At 41.1% G+C, this 19,260-nt stretch overlaps 1 protein-coding gene across 2 annotated transcripts in view; it reads right to left on the bottom strand.

Moving 5' to 3' along the window:
- mctp2a (multiple C2 domains, transmembrane 2a) overlaps nt 1-19,260 on the bottom strand; it is a 34,632-nt gene that overhangs the window by 15,162 nt on the left and 210 nt on the right. For both annotated transcript variants that reach the window (XM_067589702.1, XM_067589701.1), the window contains exons 2-18: nt 17,375-17,478; nt 15,701-16,739; nt 14,100-14,159; nt 13,912-14,011; nt 11,323-11,465; nt 11,124-11,200; nt 10,917-11,031; nt 10,791-10,814; nt 8,289-8,465; nt 7,465-7,595; nt 7,181-7,367; nt 6,799-6,892; nt 6,592-6,694; nt 6,404-6,497; nt 6,157-6,258; nt 5,963-6,037; nt 5,554-5,673 (exon numbers count right to left, since the gene is read on the bottom strand). In XM_067589702.1, the coding sequence (XP_067445803.1) occupies nt 5,554-5,673; nt 5,963-6,037; nt 6,157-6,258; nt 6,404-6,497; nt 6,592-6,694; nt 6,799-6,892; nt 7,181-7,367; nt 7,465-7,595; nt 8,289-8,465; nt 10,791-10,814; nt 10,917-11,031; nt 11,124-11,200; nt 11,323-11,465; nt 13,912-14,011; nt 14,100-14,159; nt 15,701-16,739; nt 17,375-17,478 (2,745 nt within the window). The remainder of the gene's footprint in view (nt 1-5,553; nt 5,674-5,962; nt 6,038-6,156; nt 6,259-6,403; nt 6,498-6,591; nt 6,695-6,798; nt 6,893-7,180; nt 7,368-7,464; nt 7,596-8,288; nt 8,466-10,790; nt 10,815-10,916; nt 11,032-11,123; nt 11,201-11,322; nt 11,466-13,911; nt 14,012-14,099; nt 14,160-15,700; nt 16,740-17,374; nt 17,479-19,260) is intronic.

The following is a 19,260-nucleotide window of genomic DNA, read 5'->3' as shown; positions in this document are numbered from 1 at the left end:
AATTCAAATACAGATATACTAACATTGATACGTACTTAGGTATCAAGTTAGGTGGTTATTTTCCCACTCTGATTAAATTATTACTATATTTGTCTTATTTCATGCCTTAATAAAAACAAAATAAACAAAGAAAAGTACAAATGTTAGTATTACATGCATAACTAAATATAAGTATGATCAATGCAATTAACTTAAATATTCCTTAAGCAAATTCAAAATTAAACCATAATAAATTGTTATATTATATAATTATATTGTCCTGAATTAAGTGTTCAGTAATTTCTCTAATCTGTAAACAAAAGAAGATTAAAAAAAAAGCCACAGCTCGTAAGGATGTCTGCACAGTACAGTGCAACAGTGATAGCAGCTCTTTATCAAAGCACTGAGGAAGAGCAGTTGTGCAAGGCAAAGCATTAGCATTTGCTCACAGGGCCAGCTCTGGCCGTTGTCTCCCCTCCTGTCTGACACATGCCAGGGCCAGAGTAGCGCCAGTATGAGGCTGGAGCGGGGCAGTCAGCAGGGGCCCCGTGGTGCCTGTCAGTGGTGGCTACACTGACCCTGCACTCCGGCACTGGCCACTAGTGTTTAATCCGTGTCGGGAGCGTTAACACTGAGCGACCTCCTGGGTGACAGCTCTGCCATGCAAGCCTTTTCCCCTGAGGAGGTGGGGAGGGAGTGGCATGGACTCTCTCTCCCTGTCAGCTCCGCTCACACACACGTTAACGCGCTGGGGCCAAGACCGGCTCCAAAACAGCCACACACAGGGGCGGACAGGTCACCGCCTCAGCTGCCTGGGGAGAGGTGTCCTCTGTGACTAGTAAGGTGGTGAGTATGTTAAAGGCAGTCATTATGATACGGCACACACAGTGGGGTTAAACACAGAGCATACTGCATCTAGGTGGAAAACCTGTATACTATTAAACAACAAAGTACAACAGATGCACGGATAAAACCATGCCTTCTCAGGTGTCAACACATTTATTTAGTGTGGTCGGTTATTATTAATCTGTAGACATTTGCTTCCACTTAATGCTGTTTAATAATACTAAATAATAATGATGAATTTGGTTAGTTTAAATTGTATCAAATGTGTTCTCAAAACTGAAATTCATGTCCTAAAACATATTTAAATGTGAACAATTTTGCAGCACTAATGAAGTGAATATTAGCAGAGAAAGCTTATCAATCCCACTAATAAGGGGACATGTTTCAAGGTTACACATTGCATTCAGCCAACCTCAAAAGCTGTCAACTATACCCATTCATAGCAGCTAAATAGTAACGCTATGTTAAATCAGGAGGCACTGCTGAGCTTTTTGCAAGTAGTCACAGCCTATCATTTAATAATTAATAGATCACAGACTCAAAACCACGAATACACACATCACCATCACAACCATCATTTTTTTTCCCCTAGTAGACACATTCCCACTGCGCAGTCTGTGAGAACTCCTACAGCCATGGAGAGGGAGAGTGTAACCCCCATGAGACTGAAGAAGCCCACTCCTTTAAGGCTTCCAACTTTTTCAAACAGAGAGAAAACAGATGCAAAGCAGAAACAAGGAGACAATTCACAGGCATGCACAGTCCTCTCACTGTTCTCACAAAAGCTGGGCTACACTGCAATGCAGTAAACCACAAATGGGCAGATCCAAGACTCACAAAGCATCTCATTTTCAGAAACAGTGTTAACAAGAACAATTATGACAACTCTGATTATGTCTTTGATCTCAGCTGGGCTGGTGTTCTGGTTAATGGCCCCGACTGCCATGGTTCTACACAGGTGGTCTCCCGAGGCCTCCGGAGCCAGATTTGACCCTGTCCTGCCCTCATCTGGGGAGACGATGATTCTATCAGCCCCAAAAAAGCACCCGTTGCAGCTGCCAAGTGTGTTTACAGCTGCACCGCATCAAACATTCATCAAATGCCATCTTTACAGTGTGTGATGTGAGGCAATCAGCATTTCACAGGCTGTCAAATGATGTCTAAAGCGGTTGCTACCTGGCAGTGTCAAAAAGAAAATGGTTCAAATACTCACATAAGGTATACAGGTTTCTTTCTAGTCTAACTCCTGACAGATGAGGTACCTCATATGTTTAAATATTAATTCTACTTAAATACTTAAAGTGGTCTAATGACAGCAAAGCTCAAAATCAGCTTTCAAGTGTAAATGATCCTTTTTCTTTTTTTAACTTTCATCCATTTCATCTAAATCAAAATTGTTCTCAACTTTAAACTTCTGAAACAGATTAATTTGGCTGGCTAATACATGCTCATTTAGCTTTTTTTTTTCCCTTCATCTTTTTTGTGGAAGAAACTTGTGTCTCTTGGTCTAATGCACAGAATGGAGGATTTCACTCCAAGTTGTTCCCACGAATGGCTCCGGTTGGGAAAAGTAACTGATCTACTTAGCGCCTCCATTCACATTTCCAGCAGTGCTGTAGCTCCATCTACAGGTCCTATTCTTGTGTGCAGCAAAGAACTCTGGGTGACCCCTCTGCAGTCAGTGCTGATGTATAGCACATTCATCTCGCTCAGTCTTAGTGAAAAGCACATCTAAAGGCCGTTATTTTATGAAGATTTTAGCTGTCACATTTTCTCTCTCTCAGAGCAAGGAACATGCTGTTGTCAAACTCTTGAAAAGCGCAGATCCTAGGCTCATTACTGTAGCATAAACAAGCAGAGGAAAAAAAATCCAAACTTCTTGTTTGTATTTCCGTTCCCTGATGAAAATGTTTATGAGGATTTGCCAGAACTTTGTTTAAATGCGTGAGAAATATTTTTTTCTTTTTCTCGTGCTTTTTTTCCCCTTTTTGTTACATTACCTAATTAGACAGACTCTATTTTAAAACTGCAACCCAATGGTGGAAAATCGATGGCAACTTCGAAGAGGACTGACTCTGCTGATGAGATTTCACAATCAAAACAAGTGACCTCCTGCACTGTGACAATACTGCAAGTCTTTCCATTCCTTGCAGAGTTTTCTCTCACACAATAACACTCAGTAGCAGCATAAAACGAAATAAACTATTAATCTGTAAATGCTGAATTCATATGTTCCTGGATGAGCAGCTTTCTGATTACCACTCATGAAGGAAAAGTTATCTTGATACGAACAAAGAAGAATTCGCCAAAAAACACTCATTTTCTCACATTCCCATCTACTTGCTTAACGTGAACCAAAGCAGTGATTTGAATACCTTACACACCACACACCAACAACCACTTCATAATGCATACATGAATCTACATAAACAGGATAGAAATGTAGACTCCATGCTGTGTAGAGTTCAGAAAATTGGCCTGTGGGACTGAGTGATATAATGGCTAAGTATTCCTGGTAAAGCACTACGCGAGCATCCCGCAGTCCCAGTAGAAACCACAGCAGCGGTAATGCATTACAGGATGTATATGGTGTAAAAGGGTAGAACTGGTCTGCTTGCTTGATAAATAATGTATTGTAATGTATATTAAAGCTAGACCCACCACTGCAGCATTTCCTACCGGCATACCCTGAGAAGCCGTGTGCTGCCTTCCACTGTGGAAAAGAGCAGACACTAGTGGTATAATTATGCACATCTGAGAGGCAAGCAGAGGCCATCTGTCAATGTCTGAATCAGTTACCTTATTACCACTGCCTAAAGATATAAAGATAGGAGTGGGAGCTGCTTTCATTAAGGCACATGGTGGCATGCTGCTTTAGACAGCTCCAAACACTAACTTAATTGCAAATGATGACTTGGAGGAGGAGGAGTTGCTGTACAGTGGCTGGCCTTGGAGTGGGCAGGGGCACTAGTGTAGATAGTGGCGTGGCACTAAGCATGTAATGACAGTCAGTCAAGACCTTGTTGTCACCCCTTCTGGCTGTCAGACAGTAGTGCAAATTCAGGGGTTTTCCTGTTGCTATCAATTATGCAATATTTACATGTCATTTGCATGTTTTCTGTGCTTGTTGCTTGTTGAGAATTTAATCATTGAAAAAAAAAAAAAAAACTTTTCACTCCTCTCAGTCTGCTGATGAGTGGGTGATGAATACACAGTGGCAGATTCACTCTGTTTGGGCGATTCTCACCATGCACCTTCGACACTTAGACTATTTGAAGCACACCTCCACGCAGACAAAGGTGTACTCTGACTACTCTGACTGTCTGCTTTTAAAAATATCAACCAGTGCTCCGGTGCTAGTGTCTGAAAACAGAGCAGTTGTTTCAAATAAAAAGGACAGCAGCATGACAAAGCAGCTACAGTCGATGTCACAAGAATTACCGCCTTCACTGACGGGGAGCAGGAGACATACAACTGACAAAAAATAAGATTGGGAAGCACTCCACTACAGTAACAATGATGATCATGATGAAAATAGTGCTTGTGCGAGTCCTTTTCCTTCATTCTAAGATCTCTATTTTGTGTGCTGCACTGCTAAACAGCGGGAGGAGTAGAAGTGGAAATGAAAGATTAGAGTGTGCCACCACACACTCCCATCGCCTGCGGAGGATCTAATTATAGGTGGAAGAAGATGGCCCCATCCCGCTGACCTGTCACCTGTCAGCCTGCCTATCCTCCTGCTCTCATGCCCATATCCCTGCCTGCCCGCCTGCCTCCAAGTCTCTCCCTATCCTCCCTATCTGCCTTCGTAGACCGCACTCTCACTGAACTGTCTTCCTCTTTCTACACTCCAACTTTCTTTCCCAGATAGCAGCCTGCCTCCCACTCTATCCTTATACAATCGCCTGCATTGTTCTCTGTCTTCCTGTCTGTGTGTCCGCCTGCCTGTCTGTGTGCCTTGCTGTTCTAAAGGCTGTGATACATTGAGCCTGGCCATTGCCTGGGGGGATTTGCACCTCAGGATCAGTGAGAAGGGCTTATAGAATACACCAGGTATGAATTGCATGTCATCCTGAGACAGAGCAGACAGAAGAAAGGCGGTGAAAGGAGAGTTCTTCACACACCCTGTCTGTGACCGCTTCCTCACCCTGACACGGCGCTGGCAGGGCTTTCATGGCAAGTGTACACTCTTAATCATGACATTACATGCGCTGTACTGAGGGGGATTCACAGGGTGATTTAAGATTATTTAAGCTTAGGACCTTAGATCACATACCCTCATTAAAAACAGCTAAACAGAGACATTTAAACAAGGTTCAAATCTCGGAGGCAGACTGTCACTCCTCCACCCAAGGAAGCTGAGACTGTGATCCTCCTTACACCGTGCCCCGGGTTAGGAGGCTTTGCTAAGAAGTCAGATGTACAAACGCCCAAACCCCACCCCTTCAAATACACTCTAATGTCATCAGAACTGAAGGAAAGCCAAGTGGGGTTTGATTTAAAGGATAAAGCACATCCATCACATACACAGGGGATAAAAACAGAAGCCAGCCATTGTTTTTCATGGGAAAAAGACTAGCAGAGAGAGAAAATGGCTAAACCAAAGATTCTCCTCAACATCTAATTCACATAAAATGAAAGAGTTAAAACTGGGCTGCAGTGAAATGGGACAAAACTTATTCGCCCCAAGGCTTAAAGAGAGTTCATTAACGTGAGGCAATGACTTACCAGAAAGGCTATTAGACTCCGTTGCGTGCTCTCCCATTGAAAACAGCTTTTAATGTACTGTAACGTGTACAGAACTGCTGTGCTGATTTTTCGAACCCGATATATATTCCGGGCAAGAACCTAATGGGAAATAATTGGAACAAAACACCGGTTAGTATCAATTGATACTGGACATAATGTTTATGACTGTGCAATGAGGTTGAATCAGCTTTACAATCCCTTTCCCTTCCCGACTTGTGAAGTTAAATGTTTAAAGCCAATTAAACTAATTAGTTTGAATGTGACCAATCCAAACTATGACCGTGTGTAGCTTTGTTGTGGCTACGTAGTGGTATGTGTAGTGCACTGATAGTGGAATGTGAGGGGAAGCCTTTTTGTTCCGTCTGCTAAAAACATCAACTGAGATAACCTTTTTGGAAAACTTTGGGTTTTCCTCCATTAATTTTCCTTCCTTTGGTTTGAAGGTTCTGATACCAGCTCTGACCTAAGACAAAGAAAGAAAAAAGAAGCAACATAATTTAATTACTTTTTGACTTTGGACTATATGATACAGAGTGTTATCACCTTTCTAAAAAGCTTGACCATATTTAGTTTGATACTTACTTTGTTGTAGACAATCTCCAGCACCAGTGTGATGGTTCCTTTGGACACACTTTCCAAGTCTTCTTTCTTCAAGAACAGACAAACCTGCTGCCCATTCTGAACCTTTAGGAATTTAAAATCACAGTATATTGATAATTATAATTTACAGCTACTTTATATTTTGTATGTCAAAAATTAATGTGTAAGACGTAAACAAACTAAACCTTTTAACAGTAGTAAGGTAGTGGCTGCTCATAGATAGACTTACAGTCAGTAATGGAATGGCCACTTTCCCCAAAAAGTTGTCTCCATTTTCATCCAGGACAGTCAACTCTATCACATCATGAATGTCCTTAATTGGGCTGTAACATCATAGTAACACATGTTTTTCAAGATAAAATATACAAGATAAAATAGGATAGATGTTTTGATTCTTTTTCCAGATGTCTTACATACAATGTCAATGCTTTGTTCCACTCCGGATTGATGGTTTTACAGACTGTGTGAGTTTGAAGTTTGCTGTTTCCGAGCTCAATAACACATAAGGGGTTGCTTTTCCCTGCAAGTGACAAATTAGTGTTGTTATTTAATGTAAAAAAAAGGCCACTATGAGAATAGAAAACAGTATTAGTGTTAGAGTAGTGAGTTGTTGTTACACGTTACCATTGAGGTCTGTTGCCGGAAGATCATTTGCCTTTATAACCTTCACCTGAAGAAAGCCGACCTCCTCCACACACTTGTGTGAGTTCTTTAAGCTCTGAAAAAACAAATATTATTAAAAAGTTATTCTTTTTTGAGCATGGTTAATAAATGTATCACATAAAATTATATTCTAAACACCTGGCATGTAACAGAATAATTTCAATGTTATTGAAAATGTGTTCATAGCATAAAATTCTTACGAACTATTTGCATTCCTTACCAAATTGGTAAAATTAGTCCTTACTAAACTTTAAATGCCTATAGGATATTATTACAATATTCCATTTCCTTTTCCATATTCCATTTTTATGCAAAAATGAATTTAAAACAAAAATGTACTTACAAATTTCTCCTCTATTGTGTCTCTCTCATCAGGCTTCCCCAAGGTAGCTGTCTCAGAGTCAGAGATGGAGACTCCCCAGCAGGGTCTTAAGGTGACCAAAAACACCAGTCTGCCCTTTCCTGGATCCAGCACATGAGTGTAGAGCTGTCTCTCATTAAGTGGAAGTCTCGATAGGTCAATCTCAAACCTGAGACACAAAAGGAAAATCGCTCCATTGAAACACATAAGGCCTGTGGAGGAGCCAATGTGAGCAAAATTAACACTAGCCAACAGGAAATACTCACATCCCCCATGATTCCTCACCCTTCCTTCCCCTCTTTGAGTACACCTCCACCTGCAGAGGTTCCTGGTTATCTTCAAACTGATTGAAGTCAAACTGCTCTCTCCACTGGGGATTGGCCTGAATGCAAAGGTTCTGAGGGCAATAAAGACACAGAATCAGCTCATACAGTAATGTGGAAACGCACACACTTTGACGTAATGTCAGGTTTAATGCATTAACAGACTGACCAGCTCCTTCACGACAGGTGGATTAAGTCCTCATTCAGTCAGACCAGAACAAGGCAGGAGAGGAGAAAGAGAGGTGTGTTGTGTGTATGTGTCTCTATTTGTGTGTGCTTGTATGTGTACACCTCAGTAGCCACTCTGGGATTGTAAACACTGACAGCTTCCAATTAGAATCAGCTTTGTTCAACAAACAAACAAGCAGAGAGGAAAGCAGAGAGGTTTACAAAGAAATGACACGACAACACAAGACAAGTGCACCATAGAATCATCAGGGGGGAGGCCAACAAGTACAGGTAGATGAACAGGGCATGCTGGGTATGCAAATGAAGGCAATGAAGCCCAGCCCCACAAAGCACAGGGCGAAGTGAGTGGCAGCCTTGCCCAGCCTAATGAGCTGCCTCTGCCATGGCCCAGTGAGCCAAGGTGGAGGTGAGTCACTGACAGGCACCTGCTGAGAGAGAGAAGCGGGGAAGTAAGAGATAGGGGCAGGGAAGAAAGACTTAAAGAGCAGACATTAAAAAGACAGAGGAGCATGAGAAAAGGGGGTGTAGAAGTGGTAGTAAGTAGGTAAGAGAAAGACTTTTAAAAAAACAAGTCCAACCTTGCTCTTGTACTTCTGATCACCAAGTCGAAAGCGGACATAAATGTCCCCATGGCCATACTGCGGCAGATCTTGTCCCTCCACCAAGGTGATACTGAGCACCCCACTCCACATCTGGTTCTTTGGCTGATTCTTCTGCACTTCAGCAGGACGCACAGTCGGTGTGGCCTGGGCCAGCTGCAGGGCAATGATACACACAGACAATTACAGTTTTAAAAGGGAGAACTGTGTGTGTGGAAGTTCTGTGCACTCCCCTCTGTTTACCTGCTCCTGCTTCAGCCTGGTACCTCATCATGTTCACAGAGTGCATAAAAGTAGGACAAAGGTTTACACTATACAGCACATCTCTGTTGGAGCATATTAGCACATCTCTTCTGACAGGCAAGCCACACCACAGAGGCTCCTGGAGAGAGAGGAAGAGTGGGACGTCAGCGAGCAGCCAGATGTCCCTGGCTGTGACAGTCCCACTCATCACTGGCTCCCAGACTGAGTGTGGGGAGGCAGGACACTTGGCATACTGCACCAGAGACAGCAGGCAGCAGTGAGTAATGATGCAAACCGCACAGCTCTCTCATCAGCAAATTATGCATACATGCAGTATGTATGGCCAGCATCAGAGTTTGCTTGTTGGCAAATTCCTCCAATTTTAATTTAACCAGCAAAATAACAAATATTTTCTACTAAGGTGAAGCTACAAAAATAGCAAAGATGTTGTGCATTTGAGAACACTTTGGAAATCAAGGACAAGCCCAGCAAATAATCCACTTCTCCTGCCGTGTGTCACAGAGGGAGTGAGAGAGAGAGGCCTTGATATGTTTCCATGTTCGAGTTCCCGTGAGGCCATGCGGTGATAGGCCAGGGCTGTAAAAACAAACAGCAGAGAGGTTGTGTAGGGCTGACTGTAATTAAAGAGCAGGACCGTAATCTGCTCTAGCCTCTTTGATTGCCCAGCTCCTTCGGCTGCCCCGGCGACGCCGCTTCAAACAGCCCCACTACAACTCCCCTGCCACTCCGGCCCCTCCTCTTCACTACAGGGTCACAACCCACATTGCCACCCAATCCGGAGGGGATCAAAGCACATCTCAGGGACCTGAATTAACATGGAATACCACAGGCACAGCCCTATAAATATCAGACCCTTCAAAAGAAGAAGAACAGAGGGAGTGGAGGAGCGATATAAAACAGGCCTCAGCCAAGTCATCCCAAGTGTTTATCTTGGACACATTTCTATCTCAGCGGCCAATAAAACAATTCCACTTAACTGTAAGTGGCCCCTAAAGAGAATCTATTCCTGGTCCTAAAAGGGCTGTGCGATTGCTTCCATATGGTGGGACAGCATGGGGACAAGCACGATGAGCTCAGACCCAGGTCCATTTGGCTGGTACCTCAGCAATGTCCATCCACAGCTGTGATATTACATCCTAACATCTGGGTTATTGCCCGCTATGCCTGGGAATTATCAGCCTTGCCGATCTTAGGCATCCCACACTGGCAACATGCCTCGAACAGCAGAGTCCCCCTCCTGCTTCTCCCATACGCCCCCCTCCTGTTTGAAACACTATCACACAGCAGAGTTTTACTTAGGCACTTGCCATTCCCTGTCTCTGTGGTGGTAACACAGAGGGAGAAAACGATGTTCTGAAAGAGGGGGAGTAGAGCTGTAAGAGCTGGGTATTCAGCACTTCCAGGATAGGTGTTAAATGCAATAAGATATTGTACGTTTGTCAAAAATGAAATGGGAAAAAAATGGCATTGTTACATTGTTAAATTAGCACTGTGATTTAGGCAGCAGAACATTGTGCAGAGTCCCATCACACATTTCTGTCTCCCAGTGAGTATCTTTAACCATCTGTAGTGGATAACCTACAATGTGTATGAAAATGGCGTCATTCCTTTGTCATCTAAAATCAAATTGATATTGTCTACTGGACCATCAAGAGACTGAACAGTGGCAGATGTAGTGACAACATAGGTGTGAATATAAACCCACTCGCTGCAGTGAGTCCCAAACAGCAACCCACCTATTTCACTCTGAATCTAATTACAGCTGCAATATATTGAAAACCACTTGAGAGAAGATGGAACTTTGTTTACTACAAAACCAAATACTGTGCTATAATACTCATCTAAGAGCTCTTTCATGACAACATATTTGGTCAATATTATTATTTTGGTTTTGATCAGAGTGTAATATTGTACCATACTTTTCCACAGCAAATAATACCACTGAAAATAATATGCATTACAAAAAAGGTTTCGCTATAAAACCACAAAAGCAATAGGCTGTGCTGAAACCAAGGTTACATACAAAAGCTTGAATCCTGAGCATACACCTCATTCTTTGCTGCACCATAGTACAGTGAGCTACTGCCCCCTAGTGTTTTACATCAGGGTAACCATAAGCACAACCCAGTAAAAGACAAAGTTGAATGCAAGAATAACAGCATTCTGGATACAATTTGGAAATTTTGAGAGTAAATGAGATGATATCAAAATCCATACCTTATTCTTCCTTGCTGGCCATCTCTATGAAAACAAAATCATTACAAGAATCAGTACAAATAGTTCAGAGAAGACAAGGGACAGAGATTTGCATCAACAAATACTTTTCATACCACAAATACTTACAGGGCCTCTTTTGATGGTGGCATCTCTAAACATTAAGCAGACGTCAACAATAATAACTCCCATGTCATCTTCCTTACTTTTCGGATCATTAAGATGCAACTCCATTTCATAGGTTCTGTGCAGAGAAAGAAAGGGCATGTAGATTACAACTGATAACCACTTATGGATATTGTTTTAACAATCTATTCTATAAATATAATCACTTACTTGTACAATTCAAGAGCTTTCAGTGAAATAGTGCTGGAGCCCATGAAGTCGTCACTTGTGCGATTTTTATCATAGACCTGCGACAACATTACAAAAATCAATACAATTTCGGGAGTGGGCTCCTGTACGAGACCGCTTTTGTGTCATTAGACAATGTATTTCTGTTCAAAGGTTTTAGGAAAACTAACAGTATGCCTACCCGAACTTCCACATTATGCTCTCTGTCTCGCAGAGGATGGGTGAAGGACTCATTCCACTGTGGATTCAAGTTTTTATAAACCACTTTGCTTTTATAGAACTGTTTTCCTTCAAGTTTGAACTTCACATAAGGATCGCTGGTACCTTTAAATAAAAAATAAAAACAACAAATCAGCAAGACAATGTTGTGAGACACAAGTGATAATTACTTTGAAGTGTTAAGTTTACATACTGTATATCCATAGTGTAAAATCACAATGATTTCATAACAATCTGTGGTTAAAGTAAATGATCTAATGCAAACTATGTTTACTTTGTGTGGAACATATTGTCACTTTAAAAACTAGTGTGTATGAAAGCACGCACATGAACACATACACACCCTTCCCCCATGCTGGTTGTGTGAGACTGAAATATGTGAGGAGGAGGTGCACCCCACACATTGCAAAAACAGAGGGATGTAGCTGTTTAATTGTGAAAGAGTAGAAACACTCGCCAGCATGAGGCAACCAGAAACTAAAATCTAGAAGCAACCAGTGTTAATCTCCCAAGCCTGTTAAGAAAGTCTGTCTGCGAGTGGGGTGGGGGTATGGGACTTCTTTGTTTCTGCAATTGCATGCAGATTGGCCAAAAAATGAAAGCCAGTCCCATGCCTTCATTTGTATAGGGGAATAAAGGGGTGCTTGAGAGAGCCTGCAGGGAGGCTTGAATCACATGACAAAGGCCCTGTGGGGATGGGCTGTCAGGCCTGTCAGCTCCCCACTCCAAATGAACATCTCGCAAAGGCAGGCAGGACCCACAGCAGCTCCACCCTGCCAGCCTGTGACAGGGAAACCTCCAGGCAACTTGACAGGAGGAGAATGTGGCAGCTAGCAAGGAGAAAAGCTCTGGCATGACTGAGAACGGTGACGATGGAAATTAATGGGAAAAAAGGGGAGAACAAAAACCAAGGAGTGGGGGCTGGTGGCGTGGGTCCTTTCAGAATATGTAATGACAATGTATGCCATTGGTGAGCCTTTGGCACGGTGTTGATTGTTGGGCAAACAGTGGAGAGACAGGGGGCGTGTGGGGATTGCATCATCATGGTGCCATCTTGTCAGGGAAAGTAAGGTCTCAACTAGCAGGGAGTAGGGCACTGGGCTTGGAGGGTCTCCTGCCACCAGACAGTGAAAAAACAACATAATTTTAAGAAGGTCCTTTTACCATTACACTCTAAGGTGAGTTCCTAAATCCGACAGGAGCCAGAGTGAAATCTAATACTGACTAAAATCATCTAAGGGTTTACTTTTTCACTTAGATAAGATTGATGTAGCTTTGAAATAGAGTCATGTCCCAAATTCCTATGAAAATTCATTTTCTGTCTAAAACAACTATTTAACTATTATTTGTACTTTAAGTATGAGAAATTATAAAAGTAAAAAAAAAAAAAACATGTCAAAAGACAGTCAGTAAATAATCATACTTAATGAGACCACACATGAATTTTCTCTTATGTTGTAGTTCCATTTAACACCACTTGAGGTCGCTGCTTTCCCAAAGTAAAGTCTACTGGGCTCCAGGGCAGGGTCAAGAGGAGAATGAGGAAAAACAAAAGTGGAAATATGTATTTCATACTTGTGTGTCTCTGTCTCCTTGTCACACACAGATCAACATAGTTGTCACTGAGTACTCAGTTCTCTTGCTCTTATGTATGTATGGATTCAAATGCACTACTTCAGAATGTTTATATCACATTAATAAAATATCTTCCAACTTCAGCACTCCTCTTGAAGACTCATTTCAACATCTAGCCTAAAGACATCAACGAAATAATTTAAGAGCAAAACTGTCTCCATGTTTAATACAGAATCTTGGATAAGCGATAATAACACTTTCCCTTTAAAATATTTTTGTTACCAGAAATCCCATCAGCCTATCAGTTAAGAACTATGGACATCTGTTTCTTAATTAAATTTTACAAACAAATTTAATCTGTCATACCATTTCAAAGTCAATTCTTTACATAACTGATATATCAGTGGTTTCATGTACAGATCTTGAGTTCCCTGTAATCAGTACAGATTGCTTTATCCTGGTCTGTCTTTTGTCACACTGGTCTGACTGCATACCTTTCTAGTGTTTTTTCCCTTTATACCTCTTGACAGGAGATGTTATTCTCACAAGTAAACAAAAGCATTAACTGAACACATCCCATCTTGCCTTTATACGAACACAATAACTCATTTCCGATTCTCTACTTTTGACTGTCTGATTCATAAACACAACAAGATTAACAAGATGTACTTGCAATGTATGTACGTGCAGTTTTTCATTGAGGGCTCACCCTTTAGCTGTGGCCAAGAGCCAACACACACAAAAACTGCATTCTTTCAGTACATGTACATGTAAAAGAAAACTGATAAAGTATCTCTTGATCTGTACTGATCCATCCAAGGGTGTTTCAAAAAATTCCTGCAGTTAAGAGAACAATTTGATGTTAGCTTTTTAAAAGTTAGTAATTATCCGCTCAAGACCTAAGCGAGACAGCTTTTTCGTGTCATAGGTTGTGAAAGGCCAGGGCTTATGGATCACCTGCGGGTTGTTGACCTACCGGAGCGTTTGTCTCTGATGACCAAGTGCTTTCCCTGCTTTAGGGTGATGCTCAGGAGGTACCTCTGGAGTGGGACAGGTACTAGGGGGTCCCTAAGCAGCTGTGGAGGACAAGCCACATTTATATGTTTTCTTCATATCAAGTGCTTGGCATACTTCAATGGGCACAGCAGTCAAGTGACTACTCACTGAGGTTTCTGACGGATCTTGCGCAGTTTCGTCAAAGAGGTCACATATTTCACTGGATGTCTACGTAGGAAAGGGATGTAATGACATTTTATGAAACATTAGAATGTAAACACTCAAAAATTCAAGCGTAGCTGTCTAGATGCATCTACTGCTCTTTGGTCTACATGATAACTTTAATTAGAAAGAGGACTGTTCATCAGTTTCAAGACACAATGTAAGTATTCCTTCCTCCCTTGCTTCCTGCTATAGATAGAGTCATGTCTTTTAGGGACACAAACGACAGTCTGACTTAAGTATGCAAATACTTCTAACAGCAGTAACAAGTGCCAAGTGTATGGCAAAGAGGGTTGTTATCAGCTTCTTTGTGTACTGTTTGTAGAACTCTCTGTGCCACATTGTGTCTCTAACTAGTAACACAGGTTTTTGACTGGTTTCCATATCTAAGAGACATCTAGACAAAAGAAGATACAATAGTTTTAGTTTCAACTATACCCAAGGGCTGTATAAAGTAAAATCCCAGGTGGTCACTTTACATTGAACACAAACCATCTGAGGATGCTTTTGATATGTTGCACCAGTAGAATGAATAGTTACTGTCACAATGCATATATATAGGATATACTGTATACTATGTGTATACTAAGTAAGCAAGTGCTGCAGGGATAAAGTGTAATAAAACTACAGGTCCAAAATTTAGACTTACAAAAGGAATGTCGATTTCATGTAATGAGGCTGAGGACACCTCTTAGCATAACAGCTAGTGTGTGAAAAACGAAACCATACTATTTGAAAGAGATATGAAAGCATGCAATTGTGACTATGGTGAGAATATATTGCTTGTTACTGTGGTATTTATTCATTTTATAGTAGTAACAAGTAACATGTATTTAGAGCTGCAGCGATTAGTCGATTAATCGATTAGTCGATCAAAAGAAGATTAATCGGCAACTATTTTGATAATTCAACAATCGCTTTGGTAATTTTCTAAGCATAAATAAAATTTTGCTGTTTGCAGCTTCCCAAATGTGAATATTTGAAGCTTGTCTTTGTCATAAACGATAGTAAAGTAAATATCTTTAGATTTTGGACTGTTGATCAGATAAAACAAGACATTTGAAGACGTCACCAAGTGCTCTATGAAATTATAACTAGCATTTTTCACTATTTTTATGGCATTTTATAGACAAAACAAAGCAAATGATTGTCAGATTAATCAATAATAAAATATTCGCTAGTTGCAGCTCTACATGTTTTTATTTATAATACCTTTATCACTTTAAAATAACTATATGCATCACAGAAACCTGGTCTTGATGCATTTATCGCACTAGAGCTTGTATACTTTGATCTAATTCCTAAAAGATGAACAGTTTCATCTAGGTTTCTAGAACTACAGCATAGGGTCTCTAAAATCCTTGAGTATGTGCACAGGACTGGATTGGATTTGCATCTATTTGATTTATCACTATGACCCTACTTTGACATCTGAATTCAAACTTCAAAAAACATACAGTAAGTCTACGGTACATGCAGAATTCAAATAAGAATATGATCCTCTAAATGTACATGAAGTATAATACACTTTTAAAAAAAAAGCTGACCTCTGCTATGTCTTCCAGGGCCTCCTCAGGCTGGCCTTCTAGCAGGGCCTCTTCTATGTAGAACTCTTTCAAGGGAGGGAAGGGTTCTCGTTCCAGTTCCTCCGAGTCTGTCCAGGGCATGCTGACTCGCTCCTCAATGGGAGTGCCACAGGCAGAGTCCAGAGAGATGCCATCGGCACTCTCCAGAGGGGTACCCAGAGTATCTATTCCCTGAGACATCCTATCTGCAGGAGCATTTTCTCTGATTGATGGTGGAGTCCCTTTTTCAGATGACACCTTTCTCTGCTCGAATGATGCGGTCTTCTTTTCTGTGTAAGTGTTCACTTGGTCTCCCAGTGAAGTTGTTCTGGCCAATGCTGAAGCAATTGTACCTGGAGGTGCTCTGTCTACTGGGGTGTCTTCAAGGATGCAACCTATTTCACCAGAGAGACTCTCTCTCTCTACAAGGTCTGGTCTTGGTGACAGGACTTGTGCATTGAAATAAACAGATCTTGGTGCGGGACTAGGGTCAAAAGAAAATTTTGGTACATTCCCCTTGGCTCTTTTATTCACTTGTGCATACAAGGCTTCTCCAGTCAAGTTCACGTTTGTCTCGGAGCCTGATTTTATCGTATCATCAATTTCCTCATAGAGGGTCGATGTCTCTACTGGTGTACTTCTATTAAAACCTGTAGCTCTGTTATCTGAGGAAACTCTGAGTCTAGTTTCTGAGACTGAATCGGTCAGTTTGTCTGCGAAAAGCGGCCCATCAATGACTGAGACACTTGCAACAGAATCGGTATCACTCAAACCGGGGGAAATGCCAAAATAGATGGCATCAGAGGCAGTAGCATCAGAGGAAGTGGAATACAAGGCGTTATCTGTAAATAATCCTTCACCTGGCACAAACCTTAGGTCTGGTACGGAGATACTGCGCCGGTGGGCCAGCCTCCCCCCCTGCTTGCCAAGTCCCTTCTTACCTGGCTTCTTAGCAAACTTTTTCACACGAAAGTTATCCAAGAAGTTCTTTTTCTTGACATCCATCTTGAGCGATACCTTCCTGATGAAAAAGAACAGTGAAATAAAGATCTTTTACATGTGTACAGGCCTGTTGTGTCCTAGGTAGACAGTTCACGCAAATACTATAAATATAGGTAATAAATAAATAAATAAATAAATAAATCATTTTCACAAGTGGTATTTTCAGCTTACCACAAGCTTTGACGAAAACAAAATTAAAGCCTCTGGACACATTTTCTGTGTTCTACACAATTCAATCTAATGAAGCTTTATAATTGTACGTGTTACTCTTACAGAAGGTGAAGATATGCAGTAGGTTAAGGTGTAGTAACGCAGTGGCAGATTAAGTGCTTCAGAGTATTTATCACTTTACATAGACAATATCAAAATGTTACTACAGTTTGTCTGTCATCTAAATTAGTGTTACAGCAGACTGTATCTACGTCTGCCAATTTTCTGTCTAGACCTAATAAAAACACAAACAACGCCTACAGATCAGATTACTAAATCAGCAAAACCAAAAGTGCCTGTCAGGGTACATTATTAATAAGAAAATCTTAGCATTAGTGCTAAACCCAAATGTCACAAACATTTACTTGACAAAATTATTCTACATGACATATACTTCCTGGATTATTCCAGTTAAATTTTGACAAAGAAAAAATCCTACCATACCTGTACAGTAGACCTCTGTTGAACAGCTTGAAAGAGTTACACACTGAGTCAGTTCCCACCAAGAGCAGCAGTAAATTTCCAGAGAGGCAGCTAAACGATTCTGACTATGATAAATAAGAGGAAGTGCAGCACATTTAGTCAGTGCACTTGTCTGCTTAAAGACAACTTTGAAGACAAGTGATTGGTGGAAACACCAGGAGTCCAAACTGGGTGAAACTAGCCATACCAGTCTCCCAAGGTGAGTTTCAACAACTCTGAGAATGCCACCGTCAAAGCCTTACATTGTCATTCCTACTCTAGTCTGCCACGCTGAATAGAGCTACATACTGTGGTGTGACTTCAGTTATGTGGGATCAGAAAAAATAATCTGATGACAAATAGGGAGTGTATTAAGACACAAGATTAAATTCACACTGAAGCTATAATGAACAGTTGCTACAGTACAGTAAGTTGAACAGCCTGTTTTGTCAGCTGGTCTGTTTATTGTTTATTTGAATATTTGATTTCTTATTTGAATTTCTAAGGCTATGTGTCTGTTTTAGGAACTTGCATGCATTACGCTTCCTCTAGAATGTGTTTTTTACACTGAGTCCAAGTATTTTGAAAAAAAAGAACTTAATGCCATAATCTATGCTAATTCTACAGTACAACTGTCATTCCTATCTGTCCAAAACAGTCCCAAAATACTGCTGATGGATTCTGCAACATGACTGAAGCATATGAAATGTTGGCTATCTGTTCGTTTTATCTTATCCCTTATCTTCAGCACGGATCTGGCATTCAGTGGATGCCTTGTCATACCAAACTCCATTTCTTTCATACAGCCCCATATTTGTTTACAGTGGAACATGGTTTAGCCTAAGCTCGTCAAAAGTGAGCATTTGTGTTGGCAAAGTATAAACTATAGCTTTCTGTCCACACATAAACGCTAATGCAACAGACCCACTGGTGTTCACTTTCTCTCTCTCCTTGTCAGCGCGTAACAGTGGAGACTATATGACAACAGATGTGTTTGAGTCTGGACCGAGTCTTGTTCAATATTTGCTAATGTCTTAAGGAGATCAGGCCCACATGAAAGAACCCCAACTTGGCTTCCAGTTGAAAGGCAGGGCTGGGGATCCGAACAGGGCAAGCCCCAATGGCAGGTGGCCTGTCGCCCTCCTTCTCACACAACTCAAACAGCCCAAAACCCTGCTTGGTTACTCTACACATGCACACTGGACCTGTTCCAGCCTGCAGCACAGCTGGTCTAATGGACAGGAAGCCAAGAACATGCACTTGGGGACAAATATACTGAGGGGACACACATGCAAAACTTCAAACTAAATACAGCCATGAAAGAATGAGGTTGTCAACTATACACAGCTGACCTATAACCCCATGTTGCAGTGGAAAACGTAATTAGCCTTTTTTTACTCATACATAAAAGTAGCATTATCACAATGGAAAACGCAGATAAAAATCCAGCATTCAAAATTGAATCTGGGCAACAGTAAAATATACTTTTAGTTAAGTTAAGTAAGTTAAAGTTAAGTAGGTCTACTAACTACCCTGCTTTGTATAACGTTGACGTGCCATCAGTGTTGGGAGAGTTTCACTACAGCACTGCTGCATTATATTTTATGAGCTTATTGTTTTACATAAGATCCTATTGTAAAGTAACTACCTAGTATACCCGTCAGATAAAGGACTATAAAGTAAACTAATTTCCCTTGAAATTCACTGGAGTCTAAGTATAAAGCCCTCCCAAAGGAAATAAGTTACTAGTTAACTCACCAAGGTAAGTTACATTTTACCATTAGTGCTAAAGCTAAGTTACAGCTGTACCTCCGTAAAAAGTGTCTAAAAATTACAAGTTTGTGAATTGTTTGTTTTGAAATGTTAGA

Source organism: Thunnus thynnus, chromosome 5 (assembly GCF_963924715.1).
Source record: "Thunnus thynnus chromosome 5, fThuThy2.1, whole genome shotgun sequence".
In the NCBI taxonomy this organism is placed as follows: domain Eukaryota; kingdom Metazoa; phylum Chordata; class Actinopteri; order Scombriformes; family Scombridae; genus Thunnus; species Thunnus thynnus.
This window is presented reverse-complemented; position numbering and strand designations above follow the sequence as displayed.